This window comes from Triticum urartu, chromosome 1 (assembly GCF_003073215.2).
Source record: "Triticum urartu cultivar G1812 chromosome 1, Tu2.1, whole genome shotgun sequence".
Taxonomy (NCBI): Eukaryota; Viridiplantae; Streptophyta; class Magnoliopsida; order Poales; family Poaceae; genus Triticum; species Triticum urartu.
This window is the reverse complement of record NC_053022.1, coordinates 47588586-47615433: the sequence shown is the minus strand read 5'-3', so window position 1 is coordinate 47615433 and position 26848 is coordinate 47588586. Positions and strand designations below refer to the sequence as shown.

The following is a 26848-nucleotide window of genomic DNA, read 5'->3' as shown; positions in this document are numbered from 1 at the left end:
AAATAATCTTGGATCATGTACAATAGGATGTCAATGTTATTATTCTAGCATAAGAACTGATGGGGGATGGAACATGCAAGTCCCCTATGACCAAGTTACACGAAGATAGCATGGTTATTCAATCTACATTCTATAATCATTTGGTTTTGTCCAAAAAATTATAGTAGTAGTCTTACTTGCTTGCTGGCGTTGGGGGATTGCACATAAAGCGAGAAAAGAATCTCGTAAGCCAACTCTGCCTAACAAAATAGTTGGCTAACACAAAAACTTCCAAAAATCAATAAGCATTCTATCCACTCTTTCGTGGTGACGAGAATTCGGCCAACATTAATTGAATTCAGGCAACATTAGGAGACGAGAAATTCTCTTAAAGAACCATTTCTCTCCCATCAATTAAAACTTACTCGTAGTTGTTATTACAAAGGGGGGACATATAAATGTGTCCTCTTATAACAAAAAGCTCTAGTCTAGCACAACACTCCTTGATGCTCTACTGTGGATTTGTGCAAGTATTTCGGACCTAAACTAATCCTTCATATTACCCTTTAAAAGACCGTGAGGTTTGAAAAAAATCTATGTACTCCTACAGTGTGATGAATCTGTACAACGGCTCACTGCTTTGATATATACTTGCATGAGAAAAAGCTTGCGCCAACCCGCGGCATGCCATTGCCACGGGATGTTTCTACAGCGTGAATGTGTATCCCTCTGGACACATCTTCTGTTTCCCTTTATTGAGGGTCGTTGGGTCGTCGTCATCCTCCGTTGCTTCCCACCTTACCAGATAGCCGTCCCACGAAGAGCTAACGAGCGTCGGGAGGTGCGGGTGCCAGGAACAATCTCTGACGATCGATTCATGCCATTTGAGTGTTTCGACAACGTTTCCAGTGGCCTGCAAGCCAAGCAGGGACATAGCAACTTTAAGATGGCAATTAGAAATTTGAACTATACATATAAGACCCTTTGAAATACTTTGAGGTTAAACCTGGCTATACCAAGGCATCGAAAAGCATAGCTTATACTATAATCTACAGAATCATGATATTATTCAGATTCATAATTTGTTCCTTCAGGGCCATACTTATAGATAGTCAGAATGTCATAATTACAGTTAAAACCTGCAGCATATGGTCTATTCACCAACATGGACATAATACATAACTCTTTTACCTAAAATTTCCTTGAGTAGCTTATTATCCCAATTAACACAACATTTCACTCATTCTAAAAAATATTCATAAGTTGATCAATGTTGGTTGATCAATGTTGGAAGAGTTTTTTATGAAGTTTGTATATGGAAAGCTTTTAGATTTAAAAACAATTTCAGGATTTTTTTTAATCCTCGATTTTATGTTCAAGTTTTGCTGACACAGTTGTGTACAAGTGTACATGATTCCATCTACTACAACTATGATATCTACGTTTCATAGTATGTCATCCACTTTCTATCAAATGGGAATGCTCACCCATGTGGACACAAAACCACCAGGATTTGCAAATAGTAGAATCATATTTAAAAAGGGCAGTTTAAGGAAGCATCTAAGGCTCATACCACATCATAAATATAGACACATTGGTCACTGGATCCTGTGTATATGTACCTCTGACCTGTGCTGCAACAAATAACAAGGTGACAAACAATATTACTCAATAAAACAAAACAACCATAACTCGTAGCAGTATAAACCGTTGCATGATATGATGAATTGATGATAGTATTCTATTATGCCACTCCTCCTACTACCACGAGCTTTTACCTTTGTGGAAACGAAAAGCAGCATTTTGCGTCATACATTTAAAAAAAGGACAGACCCAGTGCTAGAAGCTCCCACACCAGGTGGGATCTGAAAAGGATTCAGGTGTTTGTAGAAAGATGATTTACATGCTTTTGCCCTATTGCACTAAAAAACCAATTTAGACAGCCTACAGCAGGAAGGACTTTCAGGTGTTTGTAGAAAGATTTATGTGATGCAGCAGCGAGTGAAAGAAAACACTCAAATTGAGTTGAAGTAAAACAATCACAAGTTCACAACTAACCTGTGCATTGGGGAAAAGTAACAACGGATAAGTGTGCGCAACACCGAATGGCCTCTGAATGTGGCTAGCGATTGATCATATGAATGCTTCAAAAATCGGGCTTCTGATGGATAGGTCATCCATCTGTAATCCCATTCGTATGCTTTCGGTGTGCAGCTGAGAAAACAGTTGTACGGAAAATTTAGAATAAAACAGGGAAATAGATCTTGGGATTATAAATAACCTTACGAGTTCACATAGGATAAACATAAAGCCATGAACATACTAAAAAGCCAGAGAAAATGACAAAAAAACATTTAATCCATAATGTTGAAAATATTAATTACCAACATAGTCCATAAACCCTAGAAATCTTGAATTAATATTATCAACAGCCCAGTAAGTGAGCCACTAAAGTTAATTATGGCTCCTCTGCAAGTATTTCTGGTATGGAGAAACATGTTCATAGAAGACAGGAAAAACTCGATATATTCTATTAGCTCCACTCAATACATATAATTCGGCACAGTTGACTTTTGCCAGAGTTGATCATCTGAATGAACATTCTGAGTTTGCCTTCCTACTTGCCTACGACGTAATAATCATTTTCAAGTATAAACAAATATCAATACTTCTAGAAATGACCATGTAAAACAAGTTTTGGTAGTTACTCCTTCGTAGCCGAGGACAATTTTCTGATATCCCATAGTTTAATAGTCTGGTCCTTGCAGTTGGAGATGAAATAATGCCCGTCTCCACGGCTATCAATAAATGTAACTCCATCTAAATGACCTGCCAAAACACCTACTGGTTTCGCGCTCTTGTGGCAGCGCCTATCCCACACCTGAAGATTGTAAAACATTGTCTAACAAGTCAATCCTCCGTGAATAATGATTAAATGAGAACGTTACTAGATACTCTAAAGGGTCTTCAGGTTTTCATTGATTTCACATTTCCTAGACAGGTAAAAAAAGGAATCATGTGTTCCAGATAAATCATGTTGGAGTTTGCACTCAGCAAAGAAAATTACATTAGATATCACATGCAGTAATCATTGTGCATTGCCGATAAGTTTTTGAACTCACTAATGTTTCAGATTGTTGGTATAATTAGCCAGCTACATATGCCAGATAACTTCTTCTCTACTGAACCAGTGAGATGTATCTTTTGAAATGGGATTTGAATAATATATAATCAGGTTCAAAGAAATTAGCTTACCTTACAGAGGCTATCATCACTTCCGGAGTACAAGACATCACTAGATTCATCAGCGAACGTGACCGCATTAACATCAGCCTTTAAAAACCAATGGAATTGAAAATAAGATTTCCAGAAACCAAACATAACTCTTTTGTATAGAACATCAGGTACTCAAGAAAATAAATACATATTGTTCATTCCGAAACTATGTTAGATCCGGCAACATTAGATATGCACATGGGCAACATGTGTTATACTGCACAACTTGCGAATAGACCCAACCATTGTGTCACGTCCCGTAACCACTGTTCCAGTAGTGTAGCATTGTTCAGCTGCTTTAAACTGAAACTGCATAAACATCTATTCATGTATCCGTAGGCCAAATACTGCAGGCCCGAAGGAGACAAACTTCCAGCCTGCACTGGACTACCAACACAGCTGCTGCTTCAGCTGACATAGTGATTGGTTTTACTGAGATTTATATATTTACTTGCCATCTAATCTACTTCAGACTTAGCGGTTCTAACATTTACAGTGTTTTCTTTCACCATATACCATCACCCTGCAGTTTTGCAGAAAGCCAAACACCTTGAATAGTGATGGCACGCCATAAACTGTTTGACATTTTCCTTTTGGCTTCTGGTTTGGAAATACCTCTTAGAGGCATTAGGTGTTTATGTGATACTACACTACACTGTGAGACTCCTACAAACACAAATTTTATTTCAGTTCAGTACTCTACAAGGCACAGCTTCTAGCATGCTATCAGTATCTATCCAAACTGCTATGCTTAAAGCACCACCAAGAACTATTGCTTGCTGTGGTTCATTACTCCAATCTGCTATGCCTAAAGCAACACCATGCTTCATGTGGATGATTACTTCAGACATAACGAACCATTAGAGGATGCAGTACAAAAGCATGTAGAATATGCAATGTAAATGCTTTTTTTACTAATAATGTAAGTGCATTTCTATTCGCAGGAGACTAAAATCGTACAAACAAACTCCTTTAATTTTCTTTGCATGCAAACAGTAACAATGCTCACATTAGATACTTGAAATGATTTTAAAAGTACATATGAATATGACCTAAGCAGATATGTGTATCACCAAACAGTGTTGTGTACAGTACATTGGAAGGACAGGTTATGGAAGGAACAAAAGAAAGAGGGCATTTGACTTTCATACCACATGAGCATGAATGCGCTCTGTCACTTTGTTTGCTCCAAGATCATAAATACATATTGACTCATTGCTGTTTCCAACAACAAGTTCATGGCCATCTTTTGAAAACTTTATTGAAAATATTCCAAAGGAGGATTCATCGTCAGCAGCAGAAAAATTCAAACCCTCATGAATGTCCTGCATTATGATAAATAAAATAAATGCTTGTGAAAAAAACAGCATATTGCGAAAAAAACTGGTCAAAATAAATGTTATAAGCTTTTTTTTTGCCAAGATAAAGCACATTCATTTGGCAATCATGCAAATGGCAGGCAGGATGTGTTGAGTTTCTTATTCATTTACATTGGTACAATGATACCAGAAATGGCAGGCTTGATGTCCTCAGAGTACTATTTTGTAGGAGAACTAAAAGATAGACAGACAACCAATAGGCAATAGCGCTAGAATTTCCTGACGGGGAGGGTCAGTGGCAGCATACTAGATAATCCTCCGTCTCCTTATGTTAGGATTTGATGAGTTTCCTTGTAGAGATCTTTCCAAGTTGTTAGTGTTCTTAGGCTTCAAATTGATGCTTCTATCTAGAGTTTTGTATGTGAGCTATATAACGTATTAATGCCTGCCCTAGTTTATTACCAGTTAAGCAAGAAATAACGTATTACTCCCTCTGTAACTTAATACAAGACGTTTTTTGACACTTATCTCCCAGCCTATTCTTTTACCTATCCTACTAACGCAGCTCTGTGGGGCTATCAGCCCTGGACTGCCATCGAGCACAGCACAGTTAACTTATGCTCCGGATTCAGGGTTTATACCAGGAATACAACTATTTTATCCAAAAATTAATTCTCAAAGAGGAAACACATGGATATTTAATCCAGAAGATATATTTTCATGAACATGTTGATGACAATTGTTGGACAGGAATTATCATAGAACAAACAGTATGTGATTCGGTTATCTAGAGGTAGACTTGACCATATTGTAATTTAGAGAAGAGGACATACTGTAATATTAGCATGTGACTGCTTCAGAGCATTCTGAACATTTACTATGTGAACAGTAGGGGTCAGACTGGAATATGCCTGCAAAACAGATCAATAGCACTTTAGGGATAAAACAAATATGTGAATGAACTTAAACTATCATCAAGTCTAGTTCATAAAGTCAATGAAAGAGCTAATAATTATTTGCCAGAAATGATGGATGGAATTTTTACGAGTATTTCTAAAATGGTGAAAAAGAACTGAAAATATATTATTAGTGAAGTTGCCAAGAAAAGCAAGTCTACCTGCTTTTTACTCAGGTCTAAAAGTTTTCCTATATTATAGAATGTATAGAAACAGACAGGGAAGTATCTAAAATATCAACAAGATAAGCGGCGATTTTCTCTGATGAAATACATCAACGGCAGGAAATAATCAACTCCCTTCGATTGTCGCAGCTTTAGTACAACTTTTACTAAAGAAGTGACAATTAATTTGGATCGGAGGGAGTACCAATTATTTCCCCATTTCTTTTAGTTAACTATCAGAACGTGAGCAGTCAACCCTTCAAAACTTTGAACACTAATACGCTAATACATACAGAAGTATTAGGATTTCTCAACTGTAAGCACTATTACTAGATTTATCAGAATAAAATAATTTCATCTCGTCATATGTTAAAAATAATTTCTAATAACGTTTCAATAAAATAATAATAGCCAAAGTTGTATATTGGAGACAAATAACAAGCAAGATATGAGGGAGGTGGTAACATTTTTTGGAGAAAATAAGCCTATGATTGATAACTGTTATTGATCTGACTGATAAAATAACGACTGGGTCAAATGATCTAATAACTTATTATTGTGCATAGGGTGCACAAAGTGTAGCTCATGAGGCTCAAATGCTAATGCAACTGCAAATTATATGGCACTGAACATATGAAACACTACCACTTTATTACAAACTATTCGATGGCTATAAACTTAACACTGAATTTGAGAGAACAAATAAACAAAGGGTCAATCTCTTGATATGAGGAAGGAGAAAGAAGCGCTAGCTCAGTGGCTGGAGTTCAAGGTGCTGAACCCGCTCACCCGCGTTTGAGTCAGCTATGCGGACTCCGCTGGGATGCTATCCGTTTGCGGAGAGGCCTCACTTCTATCTAACAGCGGACAGTTAAATGGAGGGATCCTTCTGCCTTTACCTAACATTTTTTACATGAGGAAACAAAGAACAAAATAGATGCTGAAAAATCATCCAACCAGTTTGATGTAAAATTCATCGAAGTAACTTGAAATCTGACACACTGCAGAGTATTTTGTATGGCAATGAGCATAATACGGACAGTGCGTAAAAGTACATCCAGGCAAGCATGTAAACATGCTTATGGGTTCCCCGGGAGAAAAACAAGTTAAACAGAAGCTAAAATGGAGTAAAAAAGATGTACAGGGTTACAACGAAACCAAATAAGCAATCCGTAAGAGGTTTACTAGGTATTGTTGATCAGGTGAGAGAGCAATATCTGATACTGTCCACCGCAGACTTTTGCAGTTTATATCCTTGTGGATCTTCCATTTTTTGTCAGCGTTATAGATTCTGATACGGCCTCCCTGATTACATTTTCGCATCGAAGATTGTTAAACAGCAAAGAAGCGGTAAACATATATAAACATATGAAGTAAATTCTTCTGCATAATATCATAGTAATCACATACCCGAAACCCAGCAATTAGTAGAGAACCATCCGAAGAGAATTGTGAGATGTATGCTGCGCAGTCCATGCTATCAACGCACCACGGGCCTCTTACTGGTAGGTGTTTGCGAAGAGCATAAGAGCAATCGGCTGAAGAGAATCTACCAAATCCTGAGCGATTGGATTCTCTTGATGACAACAGCTTGAATGTAGAGATATGGCTCTTGCCAGCATGAAGGCATGCACGAGTTCTCTCACTTGGCTCTGATTTAAGCCTAGTAAGATGGGAAACCTCCTCATCAATGACAAACACTTCATTAGCAATTGCAGGACTGCCTTGCTCTTGTTGAGATGGTCCTCCATGACACGTCTTCCGTTTGGAGCACATGTTTGGCCACTGACTTAGTCAATACTATTTACGAAACCATTCATCACTTCTCAAGCATAACCAATGATCCTTCCATTGCTAGATATCCACAGAACACCTATGCTTAAATAACGCAATTGATACATCACAAAAACAGTCTGTATGTGAAAGATAGTAACTAGTGACTATTCTTAATTAATCAAGTTTGTATGCAAAAGACATAGCTATTGCTTATTCCTAATTATCCATAGATAAAATTCCAAAAAGGTGTCATACGTAGAAGTTGATAACAGTAGAGCTTTGTAGAGGATTGACAGCAAAGGTAGAGTTTGGAGGCAAGCCGGCCTACTCAGAGGGGATCTTGACGGTTTCTTTGCGGGAATAGCAATGTGGGTAGTGCATGGATAGTATGTGTTAGATGTGGAGTGGATGTTGATGGAGGAATCCGTGTAACTAAATTTGTAACTGTGTGGAGTTTTGGGATGTCTTTCCCCTCCTTCTTTAATGAATGATACGCACACTCGTGCGTATTCAAGAAAAAAAATGATCATATAGTTTATTCTAGATACATCACTCTTTAAAGGGGAAGCATAAAGTGCCAATTAGCTCAGTAACACCTAACGTGGTCATGACAATAACACAGCAAATGAGAAACAGTGCTAAAAGAACTGCACTGCAAAACAAGTGACATTGGAAATGGCACTTACACACTGAAAGATGATAAAAAAGATAACCCCTAACCCGTCTCAACTGATGATAGAGGGTTGGTGATAAAGGAATTTAAAGCATATTTTTTTTCTCGAAGATGCATCAAAATGTGTCATTTTTGTACTAGGAAGAAAACGCCAAGAAAGTGGAAATAACGAAGCTTAAACAACAGCCAGCTAGCTATGCACAAGACTAGGCCAAAACTGAGGCAAAGGCAGCTGCTGTCACCACCATGGCTGAAGCCACAGCACCTGACTTGTCAGGCGGCATTGTAGCACTACACTGGCAAAGATGGCCTGTGGAAGAAACATGTGTCATACATTTCCTAAGAGATTGAATAAGGGCATTGTGGCCATCTTTCAAATTCCCAACGACCTAGCGTTGTAAATTGGTGTTGCTGGGCTGATTTCCCCAAAAGAAATCAAATCTGGTGTCCGAGTAACAGTACTGACTATCACTGTATCTGTTCAGACAGAAACTCATTATATGACAAGAGAATTAAATTCTAGCATTCACCTCCAAATGATGATTTTAACGTGGACACAGGCCTGTAATCCAGCTTTCCAGGCAATTCCAACAAGGCTGGTATAGCTGATCTCCACAGGCTTGGGCACTTCTACAGCCAGTCATTCCCTACAAAATTTACAAACAATTTAGTCATCTACAGAAAAAGGAGAGATGTGCCTGTCCTTATTCTTCTTATGGTTGTGAGAGTGGCATTAGGTTCTCAGGTTGATGAAGAGGCAACAGTTACCACTATTCCAGTGATGTGTATTAACAGCCTAATTTGTTAGGGTGAACATTAGAAGCATCATAACCACTGTAAACTAGTGGAATCAAAACTAAACAATTGGGAAGACAGCCTCAGTGATGAGAACCGCTGTTTTATAGTAACTAACCAACAGGAGTGACAGTCACGGAGTCAGTAAATGGGCAAATGCCTTAAAAGCTACTAAACTAAGCTGCCAGAGAATATTCTCTGAAATTCCAGTTCAATAGATACTCATGGGAGAAGAGAAGAATTTCCCAAGGTGGGCGTGGGTCAGAACGTAACTCTTTGCTCATTTAGAAACAGCTGGTCATAAAGGCCTACTAAAAAACCATCCTCGAAAGCAACAGTTTTGTTAGACGAAAAGAGCGACATTTTTCAGGACAACAAGTTCCTGAATCACAGAATGGGATAAAACAAGTGCATGCCCAGGCCACCCAGGCTTGCCTTGCCCCAGTGGGGTGTTTTCATGGCAGTTTCTTTTTAATTGAAAATGCCACCGGTACGAGTGCCCATTGGTCGGGTTTTTAGGATGGGACAGAACACGAAATGGTCTGGACCTGAGTATACACGTTTTAGCATCAAGCATACCGCACTTGCACCAGAACATCCGATGCCACGAAGAACTAGTCCCCATATATAGTTGCAAACATAAACATACATCAAGCACAAGGGCACCGGGATCACCGAATGCGCAACTGCCATGAGCTGCTTAGCAAACAGCCAAAGCGAACCGATCCCCTTCTCGACGTTTTCCTCCATAAGAAAATTGCCGCAAGCAAGCAAGAAGCCTAAACACTCGGTTTGGCAGCCAAGAAACAGCTCACGTGGGATGTCTGGAAGAAACTCCGCCCCATAGGCAAAACAACAAACACATGACGCTCACCCAAGAAAAACCTACCCCGGGATGAAACGAGACCCATCAACTAGCCCAAAATTACCAGAAAAACGTCCCTTAATCCGTATTCACCCAGGAACAGATTTCAGGCGCATGCGCTTCTCTGATGAATTGCCTGCCCTCTACACAGCAAAGCCCAACATATGTCAACCGAAAGTACAAGAAGGATAACGCAGCAAGGCCTCTCGATTCGCCACGATCCATTCGTACCTGGAAGCAAGTAGAGGAGAAGGCGGGATGGGAGAGGGAATTCGTACCAGGTGTCAGAGGAGGCGTGCAGCTCGTGTCTCCTGCGGAGCGGCGGCCAGCGGAAATGCGGGGGCGAGAAGGGGAGAAGAAGAAGGAAGAAGAAGAAGGGAAGGAAGGAAGGTTTTAAATGAATAAAATACTGCAACGTGAAGGGGCTGCCCGCAAAACATAAACTAGGACTACCTGGCGGGTCAATGACGCGTGGGGCCGCCGAACGGCCACGAGCGGGGAGGCGTGTGATCGGGGAGGCTGGTTGGTGAGCGCCGAGCCTGCCAGGAGCCAGCCAGTTGGTGGGTTGGACGCGTGGCGGGAGGTGAGTGGACGGCCGCGTGCGCCGAGGGAGCGGATCGGTGCGGTCGGCTCGGCTCGCAACGGTCGCCGTTGCGTACTGGATTACGTCAGCTTGGCCGGTGACGTCATAACGGATCCGCTTCGTGTCAGCATCGCGTAAAGCGTTTGCTTTTTTTTGGATGCGTAAAGGAGCGAGCTAGTGCTTTTTTATTTGACCCACTTGTATGTAGTCCCTCTATTTTACATAGAGCGAATAATTCAAAGAATACTCCATCATGAGCAATGAAAGTACGTTCAGTCAATTCTCACATGACGGTTCCATTACTTCTTAGAAAGAAGCCGAACGGCTGGAATTGTGTGTTTTTATACCTCTTTTTATAAACAAAGTGGAGGACAGGTAGGTGGTGCTAAATGTATTTCAGCATGACCAAAGAGAAATTAGCCGGTAAGAAATCTACCCCTAATCTAAAATAAATAGTCTTTCTATGATGCTATTTGACAAGCCCCCTCCTCCCCTTGAGTTAGTTATTTTCCAAACAACATAGCAAGCAATTATCATATTATGTTAACAAGTTAAGTACATTACCACAGGTCGTGACTTTTACCATCATTAGTTGATCACTATATTGCACATCAGTATGATGTAACTCTACTAAGCACCATTGTACTTGGGCAACTTCTAATCAAACAGTATGTAAAATACATTACTGACATGCTGGTAGGTTCTTTATATGGAACAAGTGACATTATCAAGTTAGCAATGTCTACAATTACCCTTGTAAGTTCTGAAAGGTCACTGGCGATGCACCTGGGATAAATCAAATGCACTCCATTAATCTCGTTTAACAAGATAAGTACATTGAATCATGGTAGCACTAGTAGAAAAAGGCCCATTTGTCCCGGTTCATAAGGCACATCTGTCTCGATTGGGGAACCGGGACTAAAGGGTCGTTACTAATGCCCTAGGCCTTTAGTCCCGGTTCTTATACGAACCGGGACAGATGGGCTTCCACGTGGCCGCTGTGGCGAGCCCAGGCAGGAGGGCCTTTAGTCCCGGTTGGTGGCACCAACCGGAACCAATATGCTTCCACGCGTCAGCATTTCAGCGGCTGGTTTTTTTTTTGAAAGGAGGTGGTTTAGGGGTTTTGGGGGTTAATTTAGGTTCGTATAGGTTGCTAATAGAGAGATGTGTCCTCTCTTATCTCCGTGCTACTGCTACTGCTATACCTAAACATGACTTAGATTGAAGTGAGGCAACATGTGGTGCATGTCGAAAATAATTCTAATCCTAACTTGATCGAGTTTGGATTGTACTACTTTTGACATGCACCACATGCATGTTGCCTTCACTTCAATCTAATCCATGTTCATTTCACCCACAAATATATAATAACTCTTCATGCTCGCATCATGCATCATCATAATAACAAGTCCTACTAATCATCGTCATACAACTTCTACTCGTTATTAATAACAAGTCATACGATCATCATCCTCATAGTCATCGAACCAACCCTACTTAATTGTTCTTAGCACATGATCATCAGTATTAGGTAGGACCTAAATACCCTCTTTAAGGTAAAATAGCATAAAGAAAAATAGACCCTGACTCTCCATTATGGAGAATGGAGATCATCCTGTCTCCAATTCTTGCGCTTCGCTTCCTTTTGCTTCCAAGAACCTCCTTACGACTCTCCATACATTTTTTCCATCCTTTGATTTGCATGTCTCCACTTCTTTTAGAAATCTGGTATGGACAGTTGAGATTCATAGGATGACCTGGCTGTATGTTCAAAATATTAAGGCTACCTTTCTGATACATCAAATGAGGCACACAATTCTCTGGGATTATCTGTTGAAAAACATAGTAATAACTTCATAGTTAGCAATGATGTACTAGTTCTAGAAGTATGCAAAAGATGCACGGATGTCGTAATAGTAAAAAATCTTACCAGGATATCTCCATGGTAGTTACCGTAGTTGAACACATGCACTAGTGGCATGTATTGACCATAATGTTGAGGAGTTTGATTGTAGATATTGTAATTCTCAATGTCAGTACAAAATCCAACCAGATGATTTTTCTCCTTGTAAGTTAATTCTGAGCCATCGGTGTAGTGGGTTTTGTCTACCATCTCCCGCACATTCTTTGAACAATGAAAATAAGCTATCAATGGAAATAAGTTGTCAACTATTTTGAAATAAACAATATAAATTAGCTAATAACTATGTTTGAGAAACTAAACTCACATAGCGGTAGAATTGGAGGCGTATCAACAAGGACCCAAATGTCCATATTGTCTTGCTCAATTTCAGGATCACCAAGATCCATGGTGAAAAGCATACCCTCATCAAAACCATACATCTTGCAAAGTGCTTCCCATTTTTTGCAACCAAAATGGGTTACACTCTCAGAATTGTACAGCTTTACTTCAAAATCCACATCATGATGAGTCCTTAGGTGAATCTTCTTTGTTTCGAAACTTTCATGGTCTTCAAAACCCATCCTCTCCAAGACATAGCGCCTTACATGGCATGTGATAAGCTACTTGAATTGTAAAATATGAAAATTACACGTTGAAATAGTTGTAGTCGTGCTTAATTACGAAAAAACACTTGTCATCGTTGCGTACCGTTTCAATATCGAAGGTCTCCTCGAGCTTAATGCTGAAGCGCCGATCATCGTCCAGGTGAGGCATGTTGCACAGACCTCGATCATCGTGGCACCAGCTGCACTCCCCCGGGAGACTTTCGTCGTCTGATGACGACATTTCCTACGTTCATAATTCAAAGATTAAACTTGTACAATTAAATATATGTACTACCAAAAACTAAATTAGATCATTATTATTCATCACGGGTTGACTATCGGTCTGTCGAGTCTTTTCTTGAAAACTCTCAGCTCACGTGGTGTATATATTCGACTCTCGGTGATGGTCGCTCCTCACTTTGTCCCCGAGTGCATTACACCAAAATGTCTAGCACACGGGAACGAAGGAGAAGCGACCCCCATGACAACAGACGGGATTCTTCGTCCTCTCATATATATGGTGGAACTCTCCCTCATTGATTCCTCTCTGACATTTGCAACCGTCGGTGATGGTCGTTACTCCTTCTTCCCCTAGTGCATAACAAAGGTCTAGCACCCGGAGAAGAAGGAGAAACGACCCCCACAACAACAGTCGGGCTTCCTCATCCTCTCATATATGGTGGAGACTCGACAGACTTAAAGTCAATCCAAAATATCGTTTAATTATCTTTCTAAAAAAGGATTTGGCTGGTCTCACCTCGAGGTCGGAGGGGGTTGGTGACGGGGACAACGGCGGGGATGATGGAGGGGGGCTCCTAGATTTCTGCGAAAACAAAAGCCCTATAAGCTATCAACTAATCATATGCATACGCCTTGCATAGTGCTCTCCAATTTTAGCATTCAAAGTAGGAGTAGTTTTACAATTTGAGCATTCAATAAGCAAAATCAAATCGTAAAATAAAGTAGTATTCAAATTAGGATGCATTCAATTATAAACAAAACTACATCATCTCTTGCGTCCGTACATCGTCGAATATTATCACTAATACACCTTGAATACTATCATACATATAACATCGCTAGTACAGCTAGAACCGTAGCGCCCGACGGGTATCGGCACGGGCGGTGGACACCCAAAGAGAAGGAACCATCACAGGATCGCTCGAGTGAGATCCCTGGAGAACCTGCCAGGTGTTGTCGAACCTGCCCTCCAACGCAACCATGTAGCGACGGACGTGCTCGTCCTCCTCGCTGACACGGTGACGTACCACCTCCACAGTGTCCGGAAGCCTCAGCACCGTCACTGGCCCACGCGACCGCCACCAAACAAGGATTGGGTCAACGACGGGCTGGCTCCTCACCAACCTACGCCCCCCGGAAGGTAGCACATCCCAAAACCATCCCGGCGGAGCCCAGTCCCGGACATGGCCCCTCCGATCAAGCCCGCCTCCTCCGCCAAGTCGACGACGAGGATGCGGGATAGGCATCGTCGACGTCGATGCGGGAATAATTGTTTTAACTAGTTTTATTAATTTTCTTGCTAAAAATAAACTGCTTCTATAGTAAAATAAACTAGTTTTATTAAATCAAGTAGTTCAACTATTAAACACTTAAATAAAATAAAGTAGTACTTGCTAAAAATAAACTACTTCTATATATAGTAAAATAAAGTAGTTTTATTAAATCAACTAGTTCAACTACTAATTAATTAAGCACTTTCTAAGTAGTACTTATCGGGGAGGGGGGTATATCGACAACGACATACCCGATAAAAAAATAAGAAGAGGAAGAAGAAGAAGAAAAAAAGGAGAAAAAGAAAGGAATAGAGGAGGAGATCGAAGAAAAAAAAGATTCTCCTCTTTTTTTTCATATTCTTATTTATTTCTCCTCTTCTTCCTCTCCTCTTCTTCTTATTCTTCTTATTCTCCTCCTTCTTCCTCTTCTTATTTTCCTTTTTTCTCTTCTTTTTCTTATAAATATTACATATACATAAATGACTTTGATCATACATAATTTTCCTATACATACACAATATGAACATATACATAAATTGACAAAGAAAATTCTATGAACAAAAAAATCATAAAAATTCTATGAACAAAAATACAACAGAAAAAAATCATAAAAATTCTATAAACAAAATCTAAACTACACATCTAAATTACTACAACTAAATTACAACAACTAAATTAACTACACATCTAAATTACACACCAAATTAATACAACTAAATTACAACATCTATATATAGGGGGCGCGGCGGTGGCGGCGGCCATTACAGGAAGGAGGAGGAGGGGATTGAAGGAAATATGCCCTAGAGGCAATAATAAAGTTATTATTTATTTCCTTATATCATGATAAATGTTTATTATTCATGCTAGAATTGTATTAACCGGAAACATAATACATGTGTGAATACATAGACAAACAGAGTGTCACTAGTATGCCTCTACTTGACTAGCTCGTTAATCAAAGATGGTTATGTTTCCTAACCATGGACAAAGAGTTGTTATTTGATTAACGGGATCACATCATTAGTTGAATGATCTGATTGACATGACCCATTCCATTAGCTTAGCACCCGGTCGTTTAGTATGTTGCTATTGCTTTCTTCATGACTTATACATGTTTCTATGACTATGAGATTATGCAACTCCCGTTTGCCGGAGGAACACTTTGGGTGCTACCAAACGTCACAACGTAACTGGGTGATTATAAAGGAGCATTACAGGTGTCTCCAAAGGTAGATGTTGGGTTGGCGTATTTCGAGATTAGGATTTGTCACTCCGATTGTCGGAGAGGTATCTCTGGGCCCTCTCGGTAATGCACATCACTTAAAGCCTTGCAAGCATTGCAACTAATGAGTTAGTTGCGGGATGATGAATTACAGAATGAGTAAAGAGACTTGCCGGTAACGAGATTGAACTAGGTATTGGATACCGACGATCGAATCTCGGGCAAGTAACATACCGATGACAAAGGGAACAACGTACGTTGTTATGCGGTCTGACCGATAAAGATCTTCGTAGAATATGTAGGAGCCAATATGGGCATCCAGGTCCCGCTATTGGTTATTGACCGGAGACGTGTCTCGGTCATGTCTACATTGTTCTCGAACCGTAGGGTCCGCACGCTTAACGTTACGATGACAGTTATTATGAGTTTATGCATTTTGATGTACCGAAGGTTGTTCGGAGTCCCGGATGTGATCACGGACATGACGAGGAGTCTCGAAATGGTTGAGACATAAAGATTGATATATTGGAAGCCTATGTTTGGACATCGGAAGTGTTCCGGGTGAAATCGGGATTTTACCGGAGTACCGGGAGGTTACCGGAACCCCCCAGGAATCATATGGGCCTTAGTGGGCCTTAGTGGAAAGGTGAAAGGGCTGCCCATAAGGGCTGCGCGCCTCCCCCCTCCCCTAGTCCTATTAGGACTAGGAGAGGTGGCCGGCCACCCCTCTCCCTCTTTCCCCCTTGGGAATCCTAGTTGGAATAGGATTGGGGGGGGAGTCCTACTCCCGGTAGGAGTAGGACTCCTCCTGCGCCCTCCTCCTGGCCGGCGCACCTCTCCCCCTTGGCTCCTTTATATACGGAGGCAGGGGGCTCCTCTAGACACACAAGTTGATCATTGAGATCGTTCCTTAGCCGTGTGCGGTGCCCCTTGCCACCATATTCCACCTCGATCATATCGTTGTAGTGCTTAGGCGAAGCCCTGCGTCGGTAGAACATCAAGATCGTCACCACGCCGTCGTGCTGACGAAACTCCTCCCCGAAGCTTTGCTGGATTGGAGCCCGGGGATCGTCATCGAGCTGTACGTGTGCTAAGAACTCGGAGGTGCCGGAGTAACGGTGCTTGGATCGGTCGGATCGGGAAGAAGACGTACGACTACTTCCTCTACGTTGTGTCAACGCTTCCGTTGCAATCTACAAGGGTATGTAGATCAGACTCTCCCCCTCGTTGCTATGCATCACCATGATCTTGCGTGTGCGTAGGAAATTTTTTGAAATTACTACGTTCACCAACAGGGATCAGCGGACAACGCTCATAGGGTGCATGGCAACGGCGACGAGGAGGTAGGGCCGGCGGCGTCGGGGCAGGGGTGGTGCGGGGCGGGGCGGCGACGGCATCGGTCCGGGGCGGCACGATGTCGGCGCGGCGCGGGACGGCGTCGGGGCGGCGCGTCGGAGGCAGGGGCGACGATGGCGATGGCGAGACAGGGGGCAGCGTGGCGGCGTCGCGGCGGGGGAATGAGCAACTGAACGAAAAATTTACAAGTCCTGCTTATATAGACGAGGCATTGGTCCCTGTTCGTGGCACAAACCGGGACCAATGCCCCCTTTAGTCCCAGTTGGTGCCACCAGCCGGGACCAAAGGTCAGTTTTTGGCAGCCCAAAAGGCGGGAAGCGGCTGCCTTTGGTCCCGGTTCGTGGCACCAACCGGTACCAATGGGGAGCATTCGTACCGGTTGGTGCCACGAACCGGTTCCAATGCACCCCTTTAGTCCCGGTTGGTGACACCAACCGGGACCAAAGGTCTTGTTCTGCCCGTGCCCAAATGTTTAGTCCCACCTCGCTAGCTGAGAGGGGCGCGCAGTGGTTTATAAGCCCCACTGTCGCACCCCTCTAGAGCTCCTCTCCATTGCAGGCTTTCGGGCCTAATTGTCACTGGTATGCCCGATGGGCCTACTAGGCCTTCTGCGGGCCTGAATCCTGGCCCATGGATGGGTTTCTAGTCGTATTCAGGCCGTGGAGGCCCAGTAGGTGGCATATTTTTTATTTTTTCCCTTTTTGTTTTCTTTTTTGCTTTATTTATTTTGTTTTGTTTCTACTTACAACAAAAAACTTATTTTATTTTATTTTGCTATTAAAATTTCTAACAAAAAAGTTCTTTATGAAAATTCCTTTTGCTTTTAATGATTTTGAACAGAAAATACTTTGATAATTTTAGTTGCATCAATTTTATATGTAATTTTAGTTTCAATAATACTAGAGATTGCTTATAATGTTTTGAACAGAAAATACTTTGATAATTTTAGTTTCATAAATTTTATTTATGTTATTAAAGTTTATTTTATTTTATTTTGTTTTGTTTCTACTTATATATTTTATTAAAGTTTATATTATTTTGTTTCTAATTACTTATTTAATTTATTTTATGATAATTCTTTTTTCTATTAAAGTTTGTAACAAAAAAGTTCTTCATGAAAATTCTATATAATTTTAGTTGCATAAATTCTATATAATTTTAGTTTCAATAATACTAGAGGTTTATAAAATGCAACATTCAAAGCATTTCAACAAAACATTCAAAGCATTTCAACAAAACGGACAATCTGTTTCGAGATATCAGGGTTTCATACGGAAACTCGTCTGTTACAACATGCATTTCAAATGAACTAGGGAAAAGGTTGAAAGTTGGCATGGTATCATCATAATAGTTGTGGACAGAAAGTCTTCACTTTTTCTTCGCTTGTGTGCTTTGCTTATTGCGCCGTAACCATGGATAATCTTCATCGTTCATCAGGATGCTTGGGTCAGCCTTGACTTTGAAGGGAGGAATTTCATGAAACTTTTCATAATCTTCGGACATGTCTGTCTTGCCCTCCACTCCCACGATGTCCCTTTTTCCTGAAAGAACTATGTGGCGCTTTGGCTCATCATATGATGTATTCGCTTCCTTATATTTTCTTTTTCTCGGTTTGGTAGACATGTCCTTCACATAGATAACCCGTGCCACATCATTGGCTAGGACGAACGGTTCGTCAATGTACCCAAGATTGTTCAGATCCACTGTTGTCATTCCGTACTGTGGGTCTACTTGTACCCCACCTCCTGACAGATTGACCCATTTGCACTTAAACAAAGGGACCTTAAAATCATGTCCGCAGTCAAGTTCTCATATGTCCACTATGTAACCATAATATGTGTCCTTTCCCCTCTCGGTTGCTGCATCAAAGTGGACACCGCTGTTTTGGTTGGTGCTCTTTTGATCTTGGAAGATCGTGTAAAATGTATTCCCATTTATTTCGTATCCTTTGTAAGTCAATATAGTCGAGGATGGTCCCCTGGACAACGAGTACAGCTCATCAAAAACAGTGTTGTCGCCTCTGAGACGTGTTTCCAACCAACTGCTGAAAGTCATGATGTGTTCACATGTAATCCAGTCGTCACACTGCTCCGAGTGTTTGGAGCGCAGACTGTTCTTGTGTTCATCGACATACGGGGTCACCAAGGTAGAGTTCTGTAGCACTGTGTAGTGTGCTTGAGACCAAGAATGCCCGTCCCTGCATATTATTGTGTCCGCTCCTAGCGTGCCTTTTCCAGTCAGTCTCCCATCATACCGCGATTTAGGGAGATCTATCTTCTTAAGGCCAGGAATGAAGTCAACACAAAACCCAATGACATCCATTGTTTGATGGCCCATGGAGATGCTTCCTTCTGGCCTAGCACGGTTACAGACATATTTCTTTAGGACTCCCATCAACCTCTCAAAGGGGAACATATTGTGTAGAAATACGGGGCCCAGAATGACAATCTCGTCGACTAGATGAACTAGGACATGCGTCATGATATTGAAGAAGGATGGTGGGAACACCAGCTCGAAACTGACAAGACATTGCGCCACATCACTCCTTAGCCTTGGTATGATTTCTGGATCGATCACCTTCTGAGAGATTGCATTGAGAAATGCACATAGCTTCATAATGGCTAATCAGACGTTTTCCGGTAGAAGCCCCCTCAATACAACCGAAAGCAGTTGTGTCATAATCACGTGGCAGTCATGAGACTTTAGGTTCTGGAACTTTTTCTCTGGAATATTTATTATTCCCTTTATATTCGACGAGAAGCCAGTCGGGACCTTCATACTGAGCAGGCATTCAAAAAATATTTCCTTCTCTTCTTTGGTAAGAGCATAGCTGGCAGGACCTTCATACTGCTTTGGAGGCATGCCGTCTTTTTCGTGCAAATGTTGCAGGTCGTCCCGTGCCTTAGGTGTATCTTTTATCTTCGCATACACGCCCAAGAATCCTAACAGGTTCACGCAAAGGTTCTTCATCACGTGCATCACGTCGATTGAAGAGCGTACCTCTAGCTCTTTCCAGTAGGGTAGGTCCCAAAATATAGATTTCTTCTTCCACATGGGTGCGCGTCCCTCAGCGTCATTCGGAACAGCTAGTCCGCCGGGACCCTTTCCAAATATTACATGTAAATCAGAGACCATATCAAGTACGTGATCACCGGTACGCATGGCGGGCTTCTTCCGGTGATCTGCCTCGCCTTTGAAATGCTTGCCTTTCTTTCGACATTGATGGTTGGTCGGGAGAAATCGACGATGGCCCAGATACACATTCTTCCTGCATCTGTTCAGGTATATACTTTCGGTGTCAGCTAAACAGTGCGTGCATGCGTGGTATCCCTTGTTTGTCTATCCTGAAAGGTTACTGAGAGCGGGCCAATCGTTGATGGTTACAAACAGCAACACATGCAGGTTAAATTCCACATGTTTGTGCTCATCCCACGCACGTACACCATTTCCATTCCACAGCTGTAAAAATTCTTCAACTAATGGCCTTAGGTACACATCAATGTCATTGCCGGGTTGCTTAGGGCCTTGGATGAGAATTGACATCATAATGAACTTCCACTTCATGCACATCCAAGGAGGAAGGTTATACATACATAGAGTCACGGGTCAGGTGCTGTGATTGCTGCTCTGCTCCCGGAAGGATTAATGCCATCCGCGCTTAAACCAAACCATACGTTCCTTGGGTCACCAGCAAACTGAGCCCAGTACTTTCTCTCAATTTTTCTCCACTGCAACCCGTCAGCGGGTGCTCTCAACTTCCCGTCTTTCTTACGGTCCTCACTGTGCCATCGCATAAACTTGGCATGCTCTTTGTGAAGGAAATATGCCCTAGAGGCAATAATAAAGTTATTATTTATTTCCTTATATCATGATAAATGTTTATTATTCATGCTAGAATTGTATTAACCGGAAACATAATACATGTGTGAATACATAGACAAACAGAGTGTCACTAGTATGCCTCTACTTGACTAGCTCGTTAATCAAAGATGGTTATGTTTCCTAACCATGGACAAAAGAGTTGTTATTTGATTAACGAGGTCACATCATTAGTTGAATGATCCGATTGACATGACCCATTCTATTAGCTTAGCACCCGATCGTTTAGTATGTTGCTATTGCTTTCTTCATGACTTATACATGTTCCTATGACTATGAGATTATGCAACTCCCGTTTGCCGGAGGAACACTTTGGGTGCTACCAAACGTCACAACGTAACTGGGTGATTATAAAGGAGCATTACAGGTGTCTCCAAAGGTAGATGTTGGGTTGGCGTATTTCGAGATTAGGATTTGTCACCCCGATTGTCGGAGAGGTATCTCTGGGCCCTCTCGGTAATGCACATCACATAAGCCTTGCAAGCACTGCAACTAATATGTTAGTTGTGAGATGATGTATTACGGAACGAGTAAAGAGACTTGCCAGTAACGAGATTGAACTAGGTATTGGATACCGACGATCGAATCTCGGGCAAGTAACATACCGATGACAAAGGGAACAACGTATGTTGTTATGCGGTCTGACCGATAAAGATCTTCGTAGAATATGTAGGAGCCAATATGGGCATCCAGGTCCCGCTATTGGTTATTGACTGGAGACGTGTCTCGGTCATGTCTACATTGTTCTCGAACCGTAGGGTCCGCACGCTTAACATTACGATGACAGTTATTATGAGTTTATGTATTTTGATGTACCGAAGGAGTTCGGAGTCCCGGATGAGATCGGGGACATGACGAGGAGTCTAGAAATGGTCGAGACGTAAAGATCGATATATTGGACGACTATATTCGGACATCGGAAAGGTTCCGAGTGATTCGGGTATTTTTCGGAGTACCGGGTAGTTACGGGAGAAGTAATGGGCCTTGATGGGCTTTAGTGGGAAGAGGAAAAAGGCTGCTGCGCCCCCCCTCCCCTTTGGTCCGAATTGGACTAGGGAAAAGGGGGCCGGCCACCTCTCCTTCTCCTCCTATTCCTTCTCCCTTCCTCCCCTCTTGGTGGACTCCTACTAGGACTTGGAGTCCTAGTAGGACTCCCTATCCTGGCCGCACCTTTGCCTTGGCCGGCCTCCTCCTCCTCCATCCTTTATATACAGGGGCAGGGGGCACCCCATAGACAAACAATTGATCACTGAGATCGTTCCTTAGCCGTGTGCGGTGCCCCCTGCCACCAAATTCCACCTTGGTCATATCGTTGTAGTGCTTAGGCGAAGCCCTGCGTCGGTAGTACATCAAGATCGTCACCACGCCGTCGTGCTGACGGAACTCTTCCTCGACGCTTTGCTGGATCGAAGCCCGAGGATCGTCATCGAGCTGAACGTGTGCTAAGAACTCGGAGGTGCCGGAGTAACGGTGCTTGGATCGGTCGGATCGGGAAGAAGACGTACGACTACTTCCTCAACGTTGTGTCAACGCTTCCGTTGCGATCTACAAGGGTACGTAGATCATACTCTCCCCTCGTTGCTATACATCACCATGATCTTGCGTGTGCGTAGGAAATTTTGAAATTACTACGTTTCCCAACACTTTGTTTCTGAACAGTCGTTTCAACCGTGGTATTATAGGAGCATACCACATCACCTTCGCAGGAACCCTCTTCCTGCGGGGCTCGCCCTCAACATCACCAGGATCATCTCGTCTGATCTTATACCGCAATGCACCACATACCGGGCATGTGTTCAAATCCTTGTACGCACCGCGGTAGAGGATGCAGTCATTACGGCATGCATGTATCTTCTCCACCTCCAATCCTAGAGGGCATACGACCTTCTTTGCTGCGTACGTACTGTCGGGCAATTCGTTATCCTTTGGAAGCTTCTTCTTCAATATTTTCAGTAGCTTCTCAAATCCTTTGTCAGGCACAGCATTCTCTGCCTTCCACTGCAGCAATTCCAGTACGGTACCGAGCTTTGTGTTGCCATCTTCGCAATTGGGGTACAACCCTTTTTTGTGATCCTCTAACATGCGATCGAACTTCAGCTTCTCCTTTTCACTTTCACACTTTTCCCTTGCATCAACAATGACCCGACGGAGATCATCATCGGGCACATCGTCTGGTTCCTCTTGATCTTCAGCTTCCCCCCTTGCAGCATCACTGTATTCAGGGGGCACATAGTTGTCATCGTCCTCTTCTTCTTCGCTGTCTTCCATCATAACCCCTATTTCTTCGTGCATCGTCCAAACATTATAGTGTGGCATGAAACCTTTATAAAGCAGGTGGGTGTGAAGGCTTTTCTTGTCAGAGTAAGACCTCGTATTCCCACAATCAGGGCATGGACAACACATAAAACCATTCTGCTTGTTTGCCTCAGCCACTTCGAGAAATTTATGCACGCCCTTAATGTACTCGGAGGTGTGTCTGTCACTGTACATCCATTGTCGGTTCATCTGCGTGCATTATATATAATTATGTGTGTCAAAAGTAAGAAAATTAGACAAGTATCTATCTAAAGTAAGATTTTTTTCTTTCAGAAAGAAGATAAGAACAAGAGGCTCACCACGGTGGTGCCGGCGATGAGATCGGCGCGGGCGATCGAAGGCGGTGAAGACGAGGACGGGGCGTGACGGACCGCTAAACCTAGACAAATCTTGGAAAAAATGGAGCTTCGAGGTCGAGCTTCGAGAGGATAAAGCTTAACTAATGTGGCTCGGGCATTTCATCAAACACCTCACATGCATAAGAGGTGAGCTAGAGCACCCAAATGCCCTTCCTCGCCGGCCAGCAAAAAACAGAGCACTGTGGAGTGCTCTGCTCGCCGATGATGGGGTATATATATAGGAAGATCATTTGTCCCGGTTCGTGGCTGGAACCGGGACTAAAGCCCAGCCTTCTGTCCCGGTTCGAGCCAAGAACCGGGACCTATGTTTGTGGGCCAGGAGCGAGGCCCATTGGTCCCGGTTCGTGCCTGGAACCGGGAAAAATGGGTCCATACGAACCGGGACCAATGCCCACGAGGCCCCGACCGGCCCCCTGGGCTCACGAACCGGGACAAATGCATCCATTGGTCCCGGGTCATGGCAGAACCGGGACTAATGGGCTGGCCAGGCCCGAACGAAAGCCCCTTTTTCTACTAGGTTGGTATCAATATAGTGACAACCCTATACATCATTGGGTGGTACTATTAAGTAGGAGCAAAATGTTATAGAACATACCAACATACGGCTTAACACTGAGACAAAGTTGAGAGTTGAAAGAACATGCGGTGCCCCCATGTTTGGTTTTGGTAGTTGATGACAATCTCTATGGACTAATGGTTGCCTTGAGTTATATTTGAAGGTTTTTTCCATATGCTTTTCTTGGAGTACATGTGTTGGTTTCAAGGAGAGTTTGTGTCGACCAAGGTGCTATTCAAGGAATTACCTAAAGATTGGTCTTGTGAGAGGTTGATCAAGACTAAGTCAAAGAGTGAATCAAGTTGATCAACTCACAAAGCGTAGAAGATGTACCGAGAGGGATCAAGTGATCCCATGGTATGGTTGCGGTGTGCAAGTTCAAGTGGAGCATCATGAAGAGATCAAATGCTTGAAGCTTGCCGTCCATTGTGGTAACAATGCATTTGTGAAGATGTGCGGAAGAGTGGCTCACCCATAGTGGAGTATGGGGGAGCAATCAACTAGTCTTCATCGAGCCAACGCAATCAAGAAAGGTGGTCCAACTTGAGGGAGTCAAGATCGTCATCATCTAGCTCAAGTGGACCATGTGCAAGGCAAAGGTTTGTCCTTGATATGTTTTCTATTTTTCCGGTCTCGTGGTGGTAGTTGGGAGACCGGGTTATAGGATCGATTGTCGTACTATCAAGGGGGGCTCTCGATGAGTAGCTTGATCGTATCGTTCGTAGAGAGCTCAAACCATTGCATCCTTGCATCATCTTTCTTGGTTCTTGTTTGGTTCTCTTTGTGAGTTTTGGAGCTTATGGTCATCTTGATGACAAGCTCGAGTTCATCGAAAACGGAGTTCACTTGCATCTTCTATGATGTTTTCGATGTTGCAGGTTATGCCCATTCTTCTCTCTTGGAGGTTTCTCTCCTCCATTTGTTAGGCATACCTCCCCTGCCTCTTCTTACTACTCATCGTCTTGTATCCAACAAACTTGAGTTTGCTCAATTCGGAGCTCATTTGTAGAAGTTATGGCAGTTTTGGTTTTATTGGATCCGTCTGTTGTCTTTAGCTGCGTTTTGAAGGTATTCAAGTGCTAAAGCCTCTAGGGCGTGCGGTAGTACTGCTCAAGGGAGCGGTAGTACCGCAGGGGCCAGCGGTAGTTGATACGTCTCCAACGTATCTATAATTTTTTATTGCTCCATGTTATATGATCTACTGTTTTGGACATTATTGGGCTTTATTATCCACTTTTATATTATTTTTGGGACTAACCTATTAATCGGAGGCCCAACCCAGAATTGTTGTTTTTGCCTCTTTTAGGGTTTCGAAGAAAAGGAATATTAAACGGAGTCCAAACGGAATGTAACCTTCGGGAACGTGATTTTTTAACGAACAAGACCCGGGAGACTTGGACCCTATGTCAAGACACAAAAGAGGAGGCCACGAGGTAGGGGGCGCGCCTAACCCCCCCCCCCCCCTAGGCGCGCCCTCCACCCTCGTGGGCCCCCTGTTGCTCCACCGACGTACTCCTTCCTCCTATATATACCTACGTACCCCCAAACGATTAGATACGGAGCCAAAACCCTAATTCCACCGCCGCAACTTTCTGTATCCACGAGATCCCATCTTGGGGCCTGTTCCGGAGCTCTGCTGGAGGGGGCATCGATCACGGAGGGCTTCTACATCATCACCATAGCCCCTCCGATGAAGTGTGAGTAGTTTACCTCAGACCTACGGGTCCATAGTTATTAGCTAGATGGCTTCTTCTCTCTTTTTGGATCTCAATACAATGTTCTCCCCCTCTCTTGTGGAGAACTATTCGATGTAATCTTCTTTTTGCGGTGTTTTTGTTGAGACTGATGAATTGTGGGTTTATGATCAAGTCTATCTATGAATAATATTTGAATCTTCTCTGGATTCTTTTATGTATGATTGGTTATCTTTGCAAGTCTCTTCGAATTATCAGTTTGGTTTGGCCTACTAGATTGATCTTTCTTGCAATGGGAGAAGTGCTTACCTTTGGGTTCAATCTTGCGGTGTCCTTTCCTAGTGACAGTAGGGGCAGCAAGGCACGTATTGTATTGTTTCCATTGAGGATAACAAGATGGGGTTTTCATCATATTGCATGAGTTTATCCCTCTACATCATGTCATCTTGCTTAAGGCGTTACTCTGTTTTCATTAACTTAATACTCTAGATGCATGCTGGATAGCGGTCGATGAGTGGAGTAATAGTAGTAGATGCAGGCAGGAGTCGGTCTACTTGTCTCGGACGTGATACCTATATACATGATCATACCTAGATATTTTCATAAATATGCTCAATTCTGTCAATTGCTCAACAGTAATTCGTTCACCCACCGTAGAATACTTATGCTCTTGAGAGAAGCCACTAGTGAAACCTATGGCCCCCGGGTCTATCTTCATCATATTAATCTTCCAATAATTAGTTATTTCCTTTGCTTTCTACTTTGCTTTTATTTTACTTTGCATCTTTATCATAAAAATACCAAAAATATTATCTTATCATATCTATTAGATCTCACTCTCGTAAGTGGCCGTGTAGGGATTGACAACCCCTTATCGCGTTGGTTGCGAGGATTTATTTGTTTTGTGCAGGTACGAGGGACTCGGGCGTAGCCTCCTACTGGATTGATACCTTGGTTCTCAAAAACTGAGGGAAATACTTACGCTACTTTGCTGCATCATCCCTTCCTCTTCGGGGAAAACCAATGCAGTGCTCAAGAGGTAGCAAGAAGGATTTCTG

The 26848-nt window shown here is 42.6% G+C and overlaps 1 protein-coding gene across 3 annotated transcripts; it reads right to left on the bottom strand.

Moving 5' to 3' along the window:
* Positions 1-367: 367 nt before the first annotated feature.
* On the bottom strand, positions 368-10211 carry LOC125545994 (LEC14B protein-like). Of its 3 annotated transcripts, none has more exons than XM_048710078.1 (11): positions 10082-10211; positions 8674-8790; positions 7105-7572; positions 6880-6999; positions 5408-5485; positions 4407-4580; positions 3235-3312; positions 2688-2860; positions 2038-2193; positions 1553-1613; positions 368-892 (listed from the first exon to the last, which is right to left on the bottom strand). In XM_048710078.1, the coding sequence occupies exons 3-11, from the start codon at positions 7468-7470 to the stop codon at positions 686-688; spliced, it is 1413 nt and encodes a 470-aa protein (XP_048566035.1). In that variant the 5' UTR covers positions 7471-7572; positions 8674-8790; positions 10082-10211; the 3' UTR covers positions 368-685. The 3 variants fall into 3 exon arrangements, with proteins under 3 accessions (XP_048566035.1, XP_048566031.1, XP_048566040.1); XM_048710074.1 differs by having other exon boundaries at positions 7105-7567; XM_048710083.1 differs by having other exon boundaries at positions 625-892; positions 1553-1608; positions 7105-7567.
* Between the last annotated feature and the right edge of the window lie 16637 nt (positions 10212-26848).

What these genes read in the sequence shown, in the direction of transcription:
- LOC125545994 (XM_048710078.1), bottom strand. Translation starts at nt 7,470, where the DNA reads ATGTGCTCCAAACGGAAGACGTGTCATGGAGGACCATCTCAACAAGAG. An exon ending in GTGATGATAGCCTCTGTAAG is followed by an intron (nt 2,861 to 3,234) that starts GTAAGCTAATTT and finishes TACAATCTTCAG; the next exon opens with GTGTGGGATAGGCGCTGCCA. An exon ending in TTGTCCTCGGCTACGAAGGA is followed by an intron (nt 2,194 to 2,687) that starts GTAACTACCAAA and finishes CTGTTTTCTCAG; the next exon opens with CTGCACACCGAAAGCATACG.